General features: G+C 32.7%; 1 protein-coding gene across 2 annotated transcripts in view; it reads left to right on the plus strand.

The window, feature by feature from the left end:
* The first annotated feature begins 856 nt into the window (after nt 1-856).
* LOC121124342 (uncharacterized) overlaps nt 857-15777 on the plus strand; it is a 182138-nt gene continuing 167217 nt past the window's right edge. For both annotated transcript variants that reach the window (XM_071890828.1, XM_071890829.1), the window contains exons 1-2: nt 857-1744; nt 9302-9568. In XM_071890828.1, the coding sequence (XP_071746929.1) occupies nt 1220-1744; nt 9302-9568 (792 nt within the window). In that variant the 5' untranslated portion in view covers nt 857-1219. The remainder of the gene's footprint in view (nt 1745-9301; nt 9569-15777) is intronic.

Consider the following 15777-nt stretch of genomic DNA (forward strand, 5'->3'; position numbering starts at 1 on the left):
ATCCCCAAGTTTAATCAAGTTAGGCGTGAGATATATGAATACAGTAATAAATAAATAATTGGGAGTACAATTTGGACCTGCTATCATTCAACACATCACTTCACAATCAACTCTCAATTTATGATAACTATTATGAAAATATCGATATTATATCATATTAATTCTTATAAAGAACCAACATTTTTCGTTAATGATGCTAAAAATGCAATTCCTGATAGATATTATATATGTGTTGTACAAAAATATTATTGGTGATTCATGGAGTGTTATCCAACATTATGTTTCATAACTGTGATTTTTTACAATCGTATATATATATATTTGCACACCATTTATGGTAATTTCACCTTAAATATATCAAAAAAACATGACATAATCTTTTCCATAATAGAAAAATATATGAATACGGAAACAGATTTTCACAAATTTTAAATTCATTTTGTGAAAGATGAACTACCTATGAATGAAATTAGACTCTCCAAAACTTTTGGAACACAAAATAATGGTAGTGCATATTAAATTGCGAAGTCTCATTGATACTTGCGCGATACGAAGAATGTGGAATTAACTACTAAAGGGCATTGAAGGAATTTCATTTTAATAACGAGAGAAGGAGGGAGAGAAATGACTGATGTGATGAGAGTTGGTACTTGACTGAACGGTCACTCTTTTATTAAAAATTGTTTAGGTTCCAGTGGAATAAGAGGAGAGGATCTTATTGAAGAATGACGTCACAGTGATGTCATAGATCCATTGTAAAAAAAAGAAAAGAAAATGGGAACAAGAGCGCCATCTTTTAGAAGAGAATAATTCACGTACTGCCAGGAAGAAGGAGAGGGAAATATTCACGTACTCTGACGGAATGAGTAATGTATGGAAAAGAGTGGGTTTTTCTCCTTTCTTCGGCATGTTTCAGTGCGCGGGGCGCTGTAGCTGCTCTAGCACTAGTAGTAGTAGTAGATTCGTGGTGTCAGATCTGAGTGTGTGTGTGTATATGTGTGTGTGTTTTAGATGAGTGCAAGTGATTATTATTATTATTGTGTTTTTTTTGTTGTTATTAGGACCATTTTTGGGATTCTGAAAAATGGTTTTATTTAAGGAGTGGATGCTTTAGAGTACGGATGACGATGAGTACTAGTTATTATCATTGTTCTCGCTATTAACGTCCTAAACTGTCACTGAAGCATACGTGAGGCAGAAGTATATAATCTCGACTACTATGCAGAGCCCTTCCTCTTCCTCCTCCTCCGCTACTCCGCTCTCATCCTATCCACAGTCGAGTCTGGACTATTCCAACGCAGCCGCCGCAGCCGCCATGCATCACCATCCTCAATCCGTCTTCGATCATCATCTCCATTACAGCAGTCTCCATCACCATCACTCACATCACCCTCAAGTCCATCATCCCCCGCCCCAGCATCACTACCATCACCCTCCACCCCCTCCGCCGCCTCCATCCGCACATCACCATCACCATCTCAAAAGAGATCACGAGGCACTTCACGTTGAAGGCTCCTCTGATGAAGATAACATTGGAGATGTGAAACCTCCTGGACTCTCATCCTGTTCTTCATCAGACACCTCCTCCCTCAGAGGGGGACGAGGCTCAGGACTTAAGTCAGGGGACTCGCTCTCGGGGGGCAAAAAGACCAAGGGGCGGGTCAAGATCAAAATGGAGTTTATTGATAATAAGTTGAGGAGATATACAACCTTCTCCAAAAGGAAAACTGGAATTATGAAAAAGGTAAGTCCATCATTCACATATCTAGTCCAATTTCCCAGTTACTCGTGTGAGCTGCTATAGCTATTCATTTCCACTCTATCCCTCCTTCAAAAGTCATCATTATTTTGTATGTATATATAGTAGTGTTGAGACAGTGTCCAATACCGGATCGGTATTAACTGATTTTTTGCCTACACTCTTTTGGATCGAAACAGCGGTGTAGACTGCCATATAAGCCGTAGACCAAAATTTAATCATTTTCATTCAGTGGACTGATTTTTTCAGTCACAATTTTCTTGCCGTTCTCGATTTTTGACTTGTATAAATATGCAACACATTAAGCTTCATATTGTTCCCATGTTCGTTCACAATTTGGAAACAGAACTCTGACATCATCAACAATTCATCAATAGAATTGTTATAAACCAAACTTTAAATAATGCCAATCCAGACAGAATTTTTCTTTGAGACCAGTCCACTAAAAATCATAACTCTCTCAGACCGAACTAAGATTTTTCAGACCCAATCCCAACCCTAGTATATATTATCTATTAGAAATAATAGGTATATAATACAATTTCAATAATATGTTAACCAGTTAATGTCTCTGCGGGTTTCTTCAAGATGATTTTAATCTTGTACTACCGCCTCGTGCCTCTATTTATTTAATAATAAAAAGATATTTTTTTCTCTGTGTATTCTTAGTATTACTTTTATTAAAGTACATATTTTGTACATGGATAGTAAAGTAGTAATACTCACTTAAAAACTTGTTTTTACCAATTATGATTTAAGGAATTCTATTTGTTTTATTGAGTCATAGTTTGTAGTAGCTCGTGGAATTTGTTTGATTATGCAATAGTATGCAAAATCAAATTACGGGAAGGGATTTATGTGTGTATAGGGAGTCAAAACACCCAATTTTTGACTGGGACTAGTGGTAAATTCACTTCATGATACAATCATGCGAAATAAGTAACAAATAACACCCACAGAATTGCAGTTTTTAATCAAATGAGTTTTCATATTCTTCGTATATGTGCTCACTTTATCCATAAGTACATAACTTGTACATATCGACTACCTTTTAAAAAAAAGTTATTGTTTCAAAAAATAATGGTTGCAGTGATTTATTAGAGGAGTCGTTTATGTAATTTTCATCTATTAAATATATATCCATGTGGACTCCAGAGTCCACCACAAGTATTAGCGTGTACATCGTTCTCATTTGTATGTGATCCTCCTCTATGGATGTTTGCGTAATCACTTTTATTTTGTTGATAACTCATGAGGTGACTTTATGTATCTAAGGGTTCAAATTCTTTGGTCCTTATTATGTATGTAACTATAAACATTGATTTATATATTATAATAATGAATGACTATTCATTCCGAGTCACATCTCAAAAAAAAAAATATATATATATATTAATACATTAGAGAGAAATATCCGTTTCCAAAAAACACACACAATTCGATTACGTAGTCAATATTCATTTTTAATAAAGAGGAGATAGAAAGACAGCCTGACTGGACCTCTCCTAGTATTCTGTCTACTATTTGTATAAATAGTTGTAAATAATTCTTTTTGTATTTATTTGTATTCTAATAATTTCACACAGACAAAGCAATTTTTCAAAACCAGTAGCACATATACTTCAGTTTGTTAGCATCCAACCAATGACAAAGACTTGAAAGCATTTTTTTACGTGTTTAAATACTTACATATACCTATTTAAAATCCATATAATAATAAGATAATTATTTGACATTTTTAAGGAACAATTAAATTAAAGGCCTACTCCTACAGGAAAAAATATATTTGTAATTTATAGTTTATTTATTGGGACACCCTATTATTTATATGGAAATAGAATTGAGGATTATTGCTCATGTTGGGCAGAGTCAAAAGTTATGGGAGTTTTATTCGTAGTAGAAAGATAACTCTCTCTCTCTCTCTCAAATAAATATTATTGAGTTAACGTGATCGAAGAAGTAGTTTTCTCATATATTTTCTGAGCCATGTGATAGACATTAAATTGACTTGATGTAAACCTCTTCGTAGATAAAAAGTGCCTGAATGGTTTTGACATATTTCACCACCCCATGTTCCTATTCTTTATCCAATGTTTCTTATGTATTATAGTAATATTAAATATCTATATATGTAATTTGTCAACATGAAAATAATTTTGAACGAAAATCAAGAAAAGGAGAAAATTTATTTTTTTACTTCATATATGCATGTAGTCCAATATTTCATAGACGCATTGTAGTCAATTATATGCTTATTATTCAAATTTCTGGAATAAGATCGGATACCTAACACTTTTTGCTTTAGTTTGAAATCTTTATTTGATTCAATTCACCTCGATATGGCCCCTTTCAAATATATACAGTCTGTTAATTTATCCTTTTTTTGCTGGCAACGGTCAATTTTTGTTATTTGAAGTGCAATTTTCGCCATATGATCCAAGGGGTGTTCATATGAATAATTTGTTAATTTTTAGTGTAATCGACGCTCCATTTTGTTAAAAATGATTATAGTTTGCTTTTGTGTTGACGGGCTTTCTATAAATTTATATATATTCATTTATTTATCGGCACCATGTTCGATAGTTTCTTTCACACATACAGAGAGATAAATATATATGAAAATAATACCTATATATATATGCTTATAGCCCTGAAAGGTAGTTAGTTCCTTCTTGTTTTTTATGAGTACTACACATAATGATATTATTTATGGATGAAAGTACATTCTAAAATAATTACAAATTTATCTACATACATACAATGGGCGGAGTTCCTATTTAAAAAAATAAAAATAATACAAGTTATAAATTCAGATTTTGACGCTGGGTTTGTATGTAAAAAAAGAAGTAATCATAAATACACAAATAACAAAAAAATAGAATAGAAACATTAAAGCCCTACATACATATACAACTTCATTAAGGATGATTTCACAAATAGGTACATTTATACTATGATATAATATAAATGAAACTGTAAGGAGTAGTGACCTTATGTAGGTAATAACATTAAAGATAATTGAATTTTCAAACTCTCGGATCTCCCTTGCAATGAATTTAAAAGTTTTTAACAATAAAAAAAATCAATTATTTATATATCTATATAACTTAACTAAGCAATTGCAATGTGATAGGGATTGTGACTTAATGTCTCTTTCTCGTACTGGCTAAAACTACTACGCTATGTATATAACTGATTGTATCGCTAGAAAAAGATTTGTTTCAAATCCTCTAGTGCATAGTATACCTACCTACTACAATAATTCCTACATGGAATTGCTTTTTATAGACATATATGGGTCACTCCAACATAAAATAGACTCCTGGAAAAGTTATTTATGAAAAAAAGAAGACAAGTCTATACTTTTGATCCTAGACTGGTCTGAGACGGTGGTAATTTTTGTAAGAGCAAATTCATTCGGTCTAGATCGGACCAAAGATGGACAAATCAGGGGCGTCTGCAGGATTATATATACATATATATTTTTTTCGGATGGGGCTTGTTTTTTGGAATTTTTTCGAAAAAATGTCACAAAATCTTATTTTTTCTCTACTGCATAAAAAATCTTTAAAAAAAAGGTTACCCCTATCTCGCCGTAGTAAATTTTTTTATCTTGAAGAAAAAAAAAATTATAGTAAAAAGCAAAAAATCCTTTTTTTCCGGGGGGACTACAGTCCATCCAGCCCGTCCCCTCGTGGACCCCCATGCAAATTGTCTAAATTCTCGTGAGTGTAAAAGAAAAGTATATGTTGGGAACTTTGATAGGCGACATATCTACTCAAAAAATCCCTAAAGAAAGTATAATTAGTGCTCTTTAAGTTTGAATTTTCAAAATAGGGCGAAATAATTAATGTAAACACTAATATCTTGCAGACTACCAACATATGCCTTTTCTTTAAATGTATGCTCCCGTGGATTTGCACAATTGTCACATTCCTAAGGTGCTATGACCCTTATTTAGAACAGAATATTTCGGGTTTCTAAAAAAAATCCCTTAAAAGTGAAACCTCAAAAATAAAAAAATGGTCTTGAATCGAGACTAGTATTTACTGAACACCTTTTTTACGTAAATTTTTTTGAAAAATAATTTGTTCACCAAACAGGGACGTTGCTAGTTGTCATCGTTTGGGTGGGGGCTTAGCCCCAAAAATTATCAACACGGCAACATAATTATTAATATAAATAGGTTTATTTTATATGTATATATTTTTTTTTTGGAAGGGGGCCTTAGTAACCAGCCCCCCTAAAAAAATAATAGCTTGTCACGCATCTGGCTCCATTCACATTGCTCTATCATAAAATATTTATTAGTTGTAGGATATCTCTATGTGTGTTGGGATTCGGTCTGGAAATCCTGGATGGATTTTTGTAAGACCGAACTAATTTGATCCAATTTCGGTCTGATTAGTAGGTCTTGTAGTAAAATTCAGTCTACAAAAAGAAAAATATCAGCCCTGATTGGTCCCATAAAAAAAAAAAATTATCATCATTTTTTAGAAGTAAATTTTGGTCCAAGATTTAAATCCATGGTGTCTGACTGCAGTTTGGAAACAAAATTAACCCAAGTACCAACCCCCTAAAAAATTTGTCCCGGACAAAGAGGAAGTTCAGATTAATTGGTAGCCTTCTTTTATAGTGCGTTACTTAAAAAGATATACTCCAGTTGAACAACTGATTTTTTTTTAATCACCCCAAGTTTTGTGTTTATTATAGACCAGAAACAACAATTTATATTTTAATTAATAAAAATGTTTATAGGAGCACAGATTAAAAAGTTATAAACAAATAAATAAAATTTTAAGACATACATTTCATCACTTTAATAATGCATGGAAAATGATTTTTCATCTTTTCTGTTGCATCTCCTTGTGTTGCTCTTCTAGTTCTTTATATATTTTCTTTGGGTCTCGAACCCATTTTCAAAACTAATATATATATATATATCATTTGCTCTAGCTGCTAAGAAAATCAATAGTCAAATACATTTTTGATTGGTTTTTGCAAAAATATGATACATAATTTTAAATGAATAATTAATTTCATTCATTAGTTTAAAAAAAAATCCCTTTCGCAGATTTAGAAATATACTTCACATGTCAGTTTTATGTTGTAGTAACTATTGAAGTAACCAGAAGGAACACATATGATTAGTGATTACTATATATTTATTACATATATTCAGTCTTTATAAACACATAGATAGTCGGAGAATATCTACTCAGTACCATCTTCTACAACCCTTTTTTTGAAATCTGTATACCTATAACATAATTTCCATATGCCAATGATGAAACCGGTTTTCTATTTGATTTTTGTATTTGAAGAACGAAAGAAAGAAAAAAAAGTTATAAAGTCCCCACCATATACGTCTCTGACTCTATTTGGCCATATTCCTTATAGGGCTATAAAAAAGAAAGAGTTTCTTTCTAACCTATCTTGCAATATAGGTATATATATATATATGTAAATGCACGCGTCTCTTAATCCCTCTCATAATTTATATATATACAAAAGTTCCTCTCTATATGTATATTACTTTTAATTTGAAAGAGCAATTAATTGTATTTGAATGTAGTAATAGTATCAGTTTTGTCCGTACGTCATTTATTTGATTAGTAGAGCGTTTTGTGAGGAGTATTAGTGTTGCGAAAGAAGGCGGGTGTATAAAGCAGTGCTTGTCGCTGCGTAGAGTCCTACTACTATAGGTAGATCCACACTTGGAAAATATAAGCACCCCCATTCGTTGTAATTATTTTATGGTTTCTTATTATACATATCTACTAGTTGGATGAATAACTTCTTACCTATTCTCTTTCCCCTCTCTTACTCATTCTTACCTCCTTCTATGTAGGTATATGTGCCCACTTTTTTTTTTGGGTGGTGGTGTTACCACCATGTTATTCCCTCATTATTAATTATAGCATTGAGGTGAAGGATTTCAACTAATAATAATCTACCTATCCACAGTGGTGCACACACTCACTTCTCTCATTTTGAATTCACTCTACAATGTGCCCCCCTGAATACAAAAACAAGGAATTTGAACAGAAATTAACAAAATAAAAAGAGAAATTACTTACTTGAATATTACACAGTGTATCAGAACGAAATCCGACTCTATTGATCTATCTACTTTAAATTAACATACAATGCTCATTTATAATAAACATTAATTCAAAGAATAAAAACTGAGCAGCAGATTCAATGATTGAGAATATATCAATGTTGCCTCTGTTGACCTCATTAACGGCTTGAGTTCGGCTCCTGAACCGGGAGCAATCCTTGGAAGCAAGAACTCTTATCTAAATTTTTACATTCCAGGACGGTTCAACAAAATCATAACAACAGCGCACCTACATTCTGCCTCTGAAAATATAATAGGCTTGACATCTTCTGTTGTTTATTCTATGTCCGTGTTTTGGCTAAAATTTCGTTATCATATGAGCCCAAAAAAATCCGGCAATCTGAAGCGCTGGATTTCGTTTTTACACCCTGTATATATTTTTACTTTTGAATGAATAAATATAATTAAACACCTTCAATAATATTCACTGACATATTATTTCGGTGTTTCATATTTAAATTTATGCAATGAGTGTAGAAACTTGGAAATGTTGGCTATAATCTAGATAAGTTACTTCCAATCGGAGCTCAACGTAGGTAATCAATAAATGTCTTTTATATATATATAAAAGATCATATATTAAAAAACTCCAAATATTTGGGTAAAATTAATTGCTCCTCTCCCTAAAAATACGAGTAGGGACTTTGCAGTTATGAAAAGGATAGAAGTCACTGGTCTAGTAAAAAAAATGTAGGAGTGCTCGTCAACCTTTCTATTATTATACCAGGGTGCATTAATGAGTTAACCGAACCCATAGGCCGCATCATTAAACAAAATGTTGGATCTTGTTTTTGTATAGATAATATTTTAAATATAAATTATAATCAATTAAATTACTTTGTGAGCCACATTTTGTCTGTAGACCTTGAGTTGAATACCACTCCTGACCTAAAGCCTTCATGTGATTATAGTGATATTTTATTTGGCTCTGATATGGCCGTTTCGCTATGTAGAATGTGTCATTAAATGTCTTTAATTATGACCAGATGACACTTGAGTCAAATTTGCGGTGCCTCTGAAGGATTAATTAATATACCTGTAAGATAATTAATTGGTAGAAAAATAACAAAGTATGTAATACTAACTCATTTTGAGAAAAATCATCCATCCCGGCTTGGTTTTGTTTTGACGGACCACATCTGTATATACATATTTAATTTAGAGTTGATTTTTCAAATCATGAACAGAGTGAACACGTTTGCTCAATTATTTTTTCCTTGTTAATTTGATATGGGCGGCATGAGTCTTTTCCCCCCCTCTTATTGTTGTGTTAAAGCAAATGGAAGGAGTTTTTCTTTTCCTTTTTCTATACGCCCTTTATGTATTTATTTTTGTTGTTGTAAATGGACACAATATGATTAATTAATTAATAATTATTAAATGTGTGACTAATTTATTTTTCTATTTCTATTTTTCAGGCTTATGAGCTTTCCACTCTGACCGGGACTCAAGTCATGTTACTTGTAGCCTCTGAAACTGGACATGTGTACACCTTTGCTACACGTAAGCTCCAGCCCATGATAACGTCAGACGCTGGAAAAGCTCTTATTCAAACCTGCCTGAATTCTCCTGATCCATCTCCATTGGGTGGTGCTCCAACAGGAGGTGATCAACGCATGTCTGCGACTGGATACGAGGAGACAGAACTCACCTACAACGTAGCCGCTGATGAGGAATCTCAAAAAGTAAGACAAATGATGTACAACAGCCATTACTCTCCTTCCTCCTCCTCGGGTCACAATCTATTTTCACCCCTGAGTCCTAATAATAATGGAGGCTCACACGGTGGGATGTATCCGGCCCCTAGCCCAAGTCCTTCCTCACATCCCAGCAGCTATCCTGGAGGAGGAGGAAGTAGCATGTCCATTAGTCCAGCTTTGAGTCACTCTCCAAATCATCATAGCCCTCCCTTTGGGGGACATCCCAGATGACTTGAGGCCCCGTCGTCATTTTCTGTCAAAGAGGAGACGGCGGACCTTGGAGGAGCAACGTCCTATCATCATCATCACTAATACTGTTGTTGCTGTTGTCTAGTGCCTTTTTTATATTACATTAATTAATTCATCATTATTTCTATGATTTATTATAATTATACAAAATATCGATTGGTATTGCATATAAGTAGATCGCTTAATATGTGTGTGATGATGATGTCATCTTTTGGGACATCCACTGTTGTTTGTCTCCCAAAAAACAAACAAAACGAATCGTTTGAAGGGGAGAGCTAAAAGTATAAACCAACAGGCGCAATCTTTTCCTTTTTAAGACTCTTCTACTTACTTCAGAATAATATCCTTGCTCGAAAAAGACAAAACAAGGACAATTTACGACTCAAAAACTTCTTCAAAATCCTCAAAAAGCAAGCAGCAGCCTCTCATCCCCATTTTGAAAAATTGTTTTTTAGAAACATTTAGTTATTAGAAATGATTCAATCCTATTACTTTGACATTGATGTGGACTTGTGTGTGTTGTGCTTGTGATTGTTGAATCCGTGATGAGAGGATTTTGTTTGTTTGTTAGTTCGCTCATTCTTTGCTATAATATATTCATATATTATACTCTATTATCATTATTTAATATAATTATCAATATTACAAATGATGTACATACATACTACATAACTCATAATCACCCATTTGGCTCATTTTCTAGTCATTGAATGAAAGAAAAGATTTCATACTCTTGTAAAAATGGATTGACGACAAGGGGTCATTAATATAAATATTTTGTTTGGGATACTAGTATACAACTTCTCTTCATGGTCTTAAGAAGAAAATAATGATATTACTTATGTTCATATATTCTGCTATGATTATACACTAATGATCTCAACAACAACAACGACAACGACAACTAAAATGACGCCATTCCATTTAATGGTTTTTCAAAAAAAAAAAAGCAGTTCTTGTCATATTATCATTAATTTTATTTCAATAAACAAGGCATGCTGGTCACCTATTAATAAATACAATTCATTGCCGCCGAATAGGTGAGAAGGCTGTATATTATGATGTCCGTCCAAGATCGATCTCTTCCTTTTTATTGTCTATGTAATTACTCTTTTTAACCCCGGTGGAAATTTCTTACATGCATTCTCTTCTGCAACTAATAGCCCCCTTCTCTTTTTCTTAACACTCCAACACATTAATAACCCTTCATATTGGTAGGTTGGTTGGTTGGTTCTTTTCCCCGAACTCAACGTCTCCTTTTACCTCTAACGTAATTCAATCATACGTATACATATTTATTATCAAGTATTTTTGAATACATATTATCTATCCATTCCGTCCCTCAATCCCTCCCTCCAATCCTCTCTTGTATAAACGAACTTATTAATAAGAAAAGATTCATACAGGAATATTCTTTTGTATAATGTGTTTGTGCCTTAGGCCTTTTCTCTCTCTCTCTCTCTCTCATTACAATCATTTAATTCTAATTGTTTTTTTTTGTTTGTTCACTTTTGTATATTTTTAGTTTTGTTTTACGGATTTGTGTGTGTACCTTGTAGTTATTTTTTGTTTTTTTTGTGAATAAATACACTATATCTATATAATATACATGACGAACCATCTTTTAATCGTATCGTGTGTAGTCATATTAATTGACTTTACATATAGTCTGAGGGAGCACCGCTATTCTTGTAATTGGAGATCAAATGAATATTTTGCATGTAATGATAAATATTTTGGATTCTTATCAGTTCTCTCTCGAATAGATTAGTTCAAAGCGTAAAAAAACATCTAGAGGAGGCACTACCTCCTTGGCTATGTTATTGTAAATTCATTTGAACGGCACCAAATTGCCTTGTTGTTTTTGTGGTGTGCCCACATGGATTAATTGTACCTCACGGTTAGTGTTGTATCAGTCCTTATTTATTCTTAGGACCGGCCTTGAAGCCCGTCGGTTCTTCGGACTGTCAGTAGTGTTGAGTCGGTCTTTATTTAGGAACAAGGACCACGGTCTATTCCCACTTGTCGGTCCTTAAAGGGGGGTAAAATCCATCCCTCGTGATGTCAGTGAGGTGTCTTACTTTTTTAATTATTCTGTTACATAATAGACTACTAAATGATATAACTAAGTAACAATATTACACGTTCGTATTATAATGAAAAAAATAATATTTTTTGCAAGAATTATGCAATAATCTTTATACATATTTCATATATGTATATTTTATTTGGTTTAATAAGCCATCAATATTTTTATGAAAATTTCCAAGGACCGATAGGTCCAGTTCTAAAGACTGGACTGGACCGAATAAAATAAGACCAACACAACAGTAACTATTAGTACTAGAAATGATTTAAAAAATAAAAAATAAAGTTGAGTGACGTCATCAAAGACCGAACTTTTCAAGATTTACTACTGATATTCAGGACTGAAGTGAACCGGACCAAGAAAAAATAAATAAATAAGGAGGACTGACACTACTCATGGTATTATGTCGTAAATACAAAACTATAGCATCTATTTTTTTGTCAGCTGTAGGTGTTTCTGCTTCTTTTCTCCTAAACAATGCTCTAAAAGTTAAGAGGCGAAATCAGAATGAGCTCCTTTTGAGTTGTGAACAATTCTCAACAATGATGGAATAATAATTGCATAGTCAGGGAAGCTCGTGTTTTTTTTTTTTTTCGGAGGGGGAACGTGGTTTTTAGAATTATTTTTACAAAAAAAAAATCCTAGAATTTTTGGAAAAAAATTTGAAAAATTAATTTTTTTTTGAAAAAAATTTCAAAATCCGCAGCTATTCACTAAAAATAAAAATGATTTTTTATTAAAAAATTTCCAAAATTTATAGTTATTCTCAAAAAATTAAAAAAATAATTTTTTCGGAAAAGAATTTAAAATATTAAATTTTTTGAAGAGGAATTTCAAAAATCCATAGCTATTCACAGAGAATTAAATTTTTGGGTAAAAAATTTGGAAAATTAAATTGAATTACAAATATTAAATAAAAAAATAAAAAAAACTTCATTTAAATATTAAATTTTCCAATAAAAAGCAAAAAACCTTCATTTGTTTTGGGAGGCACCTCCAGCCCACCCCTGATAGTTGGGAAGAATTGACTAACTACCAACATATTTTTTTGATTTCTTTCGAATGAAAGGTTGTGTGATGGAACACAGGTAAGGACGTAAACTACCTAGATGTATAATCTATGCTCCTTTGTTTGTCCCGGATACATCACTTGATTAATTCATCATATATGATGTTCCATAGTAGTCCTACTTAGATGGAGCCTTCTCATCTAATGAGACTCATCCATCATCCCTTATTTCATTGCCTACTTATTCATTGACATTTTAAAAGAATAATTGAGTCTCTTATATGTGCTACCCATTACACACAATATATTTGAGCGCTGCTCATAGTTTGTAGAAAAGTGTGGATGTGTACAACATACTCACCAGTGGTTTTTAATGGTATCATTATTTGATGGTTTGAAGTAGTGCCTTTGATTTTATGACTATTATTTAACTGTTACTACAACATTGATTTCCTTCGCGAAGGGATTATCGTCAAAATAATAATAATAATAATATGTAGTATGTTTTGAGTTGTCAGATTCTTATCTACATGTAAAAAAAAAAATCCATTCGTTTCATTTTGACCGCTTTGTACGTTCGTATTATCTGCCTCAAATATTCGGTTAGAAGAATGATGATATATTTACCGCTCAGGGCTGTAATCACTCGGGGCCTGATCCCCAATATTTTTTTTCATAGTAGTATTTATTTGCCTCGCTAAGACAAAAAGACAATAAAAGACAGGATGTGCGTAGTCACTCCGGTCAGGCCCCCGAATAACAAAACCATGATTAGGGCAAGGCTGCATGTGTTGAATTCGGGAATCTGTTCAAAATATAGTATATTTGTACTTTATGGTGTTGAGTTTTGATCTGAGACCGTTGTAGTTTATTTTTGTAATACCGTAGTATTTCTGTCTGCCTCGTAGCAAAATTCCGTTTACAAAAGCGATCTCACAGGAAAAAAAAATACTTTTTTAAAATAAAATTTCGGTGCACGCTTTCAGAAAAAATCAATTAAATTGGGGTCCTCAAAAAAAACCGGGTTTCTTTAGAAAAATTGGCTTACATGGTTGGAGTTAAAATAGTATCAAATCTCAACTTTTTGAAATACCTTCTCCATAACTAAACTTGGTACAAAACCTCCATTATGTGCGTAATACAATATATCTCATTAATACTTCTTATTCATATATTCAAAGTAAAATTTTGGTGCCATGCCCAGTCTCGACTCAGCTTAGTGCTCCTGAACTTGAGCAAAAATTCGTAAAAATAACTCAAATTCGAGACTATCCACTGCAACTTTTTATTGATTTAATTATTATAGTTTCAATACTCTTAATATGCTAATCTAAAATTTTGGTGTCTTGTTTAGAGGTAGGATAACCTTCGAAATCCTTGGAATATTAGGTAATAAAAAAAAGATTATGTTGATAATTAATCTGCAAGATGTTGCTGCTCGTATTCATAATCCTTCACATTTTGGAAATTCCAACGCATTATTATTATTTATTAGCGAGTAAGAAACAATTTCGAAAAAAATAATTTTTGAGTTTTCTCGTGAATAGCTATGGATTTAAAAAAAAAAAAAAATTTTTTTTTTGATTAAAATAGAAATCAATACCAAAACGAAGGCCTTTCTCTCTCCAAATATAATACTATAGACAAAGGCACTACTAACACATAATTCTTTTCAAAATTGACGGCTTGCAAAGATTTCGAAATTTTTCACATAATCTTTATTCATGGCCTTAATACTGGACTCAATTGTGTCCCTAAACTATAAAAATTGAACTGGAATCGAACTCTACCTTATGTGTGTTAACTACGTAGTAGTGAGATTCGGTCCAAGAATAAAAAATGGGATCTTAGACAAAAATTTAATCCTTTTCAAAACGGTGACATTCCTATCTTATGAGTTGTACAAATATGATTTATGCATGTCATTTAACTTCATATGACGTCATTTTGGGTCAATGGTCACAATTTAGAAACACAACTGACGTCAGTAACAATTCATCTAGAACGAATTTTTATTTGAGACGGGTCCAGTCCAGTCTTCTTATGAGGACCGAAGATAACGGTCACAGACCCAAACCCATTTATCTAGATTCCATTCACATACCCATATTTATATTTCTTGCATCATGTCCTGGATTTGAAGGCCAGTACCAGGATGATGAGTAGACAATTTGCACATTTCCCCCTCTCTATTTATGGATCGTCTATACATTCTCTTTAAAGAAGACGTAGCCATCCATGTAAGGATATATGAATCTATGTTTCACATCATATCTATGCGCTTTTCATTTTCTTATTATTATCATTTCAACTCCTTTTGGGCAATGATTTTTTGTTCTTTTATCTTTTTGGGAACTATTTTTTGCGTCATGTTGACTGCTGCTACAAATGTTTTCATTTCTACTTTTCTAGTAGTAGACGTGAGTAGGTACCTCATCTTCTTCGTATGCCATAATCCAAATTTGGACATTACCTATGTATGTTGACTACCTTTAGTCTATAATGTTATGTTTTTTGACTCTCACTCTTGGTTTCTCATTGTATTTGGTACTGCTGCTGCTGCTAGAGACGACTTCATACAAAAATGGGCGTAGGATTCCCTTTTTCCATATGTGTTCATACATTCTATGTACTTTTATATATGGAAGTAGAGAATCCCTCCATATTTTTTGGAGATATGCAAGGGTCTAGTGCAGTTGATATCTATATATGCTTGTTGCCTCCATTTCTGGAGAAAAATAACTCTTTTTTTCTTCTTTGTCAAAACGAATGCATAAATAAAGTATTCCCCATTAGATTCCTCCCTGGATTTCCCATACTGTCATTGTCCATGAAGGTTCTTCATAA

The sequence above is a fragment of the Lepeophtheirus salmonis genome, chromosome 9 (assembly GCF_016086655.4).
Source record: "Lepeophtheirus salmonis chromosome 9, UVic_Lsal_1.4, whole genome shotgun sequence".
Taxonomy (NCBI): domain Eukaryota; kingdom Metazoa; phylum Arthropoda; class Copepoda; order Siphonostomatoida; family Caligidae; genus Lepeophtheirus; species Lepeophtheirus salmonis.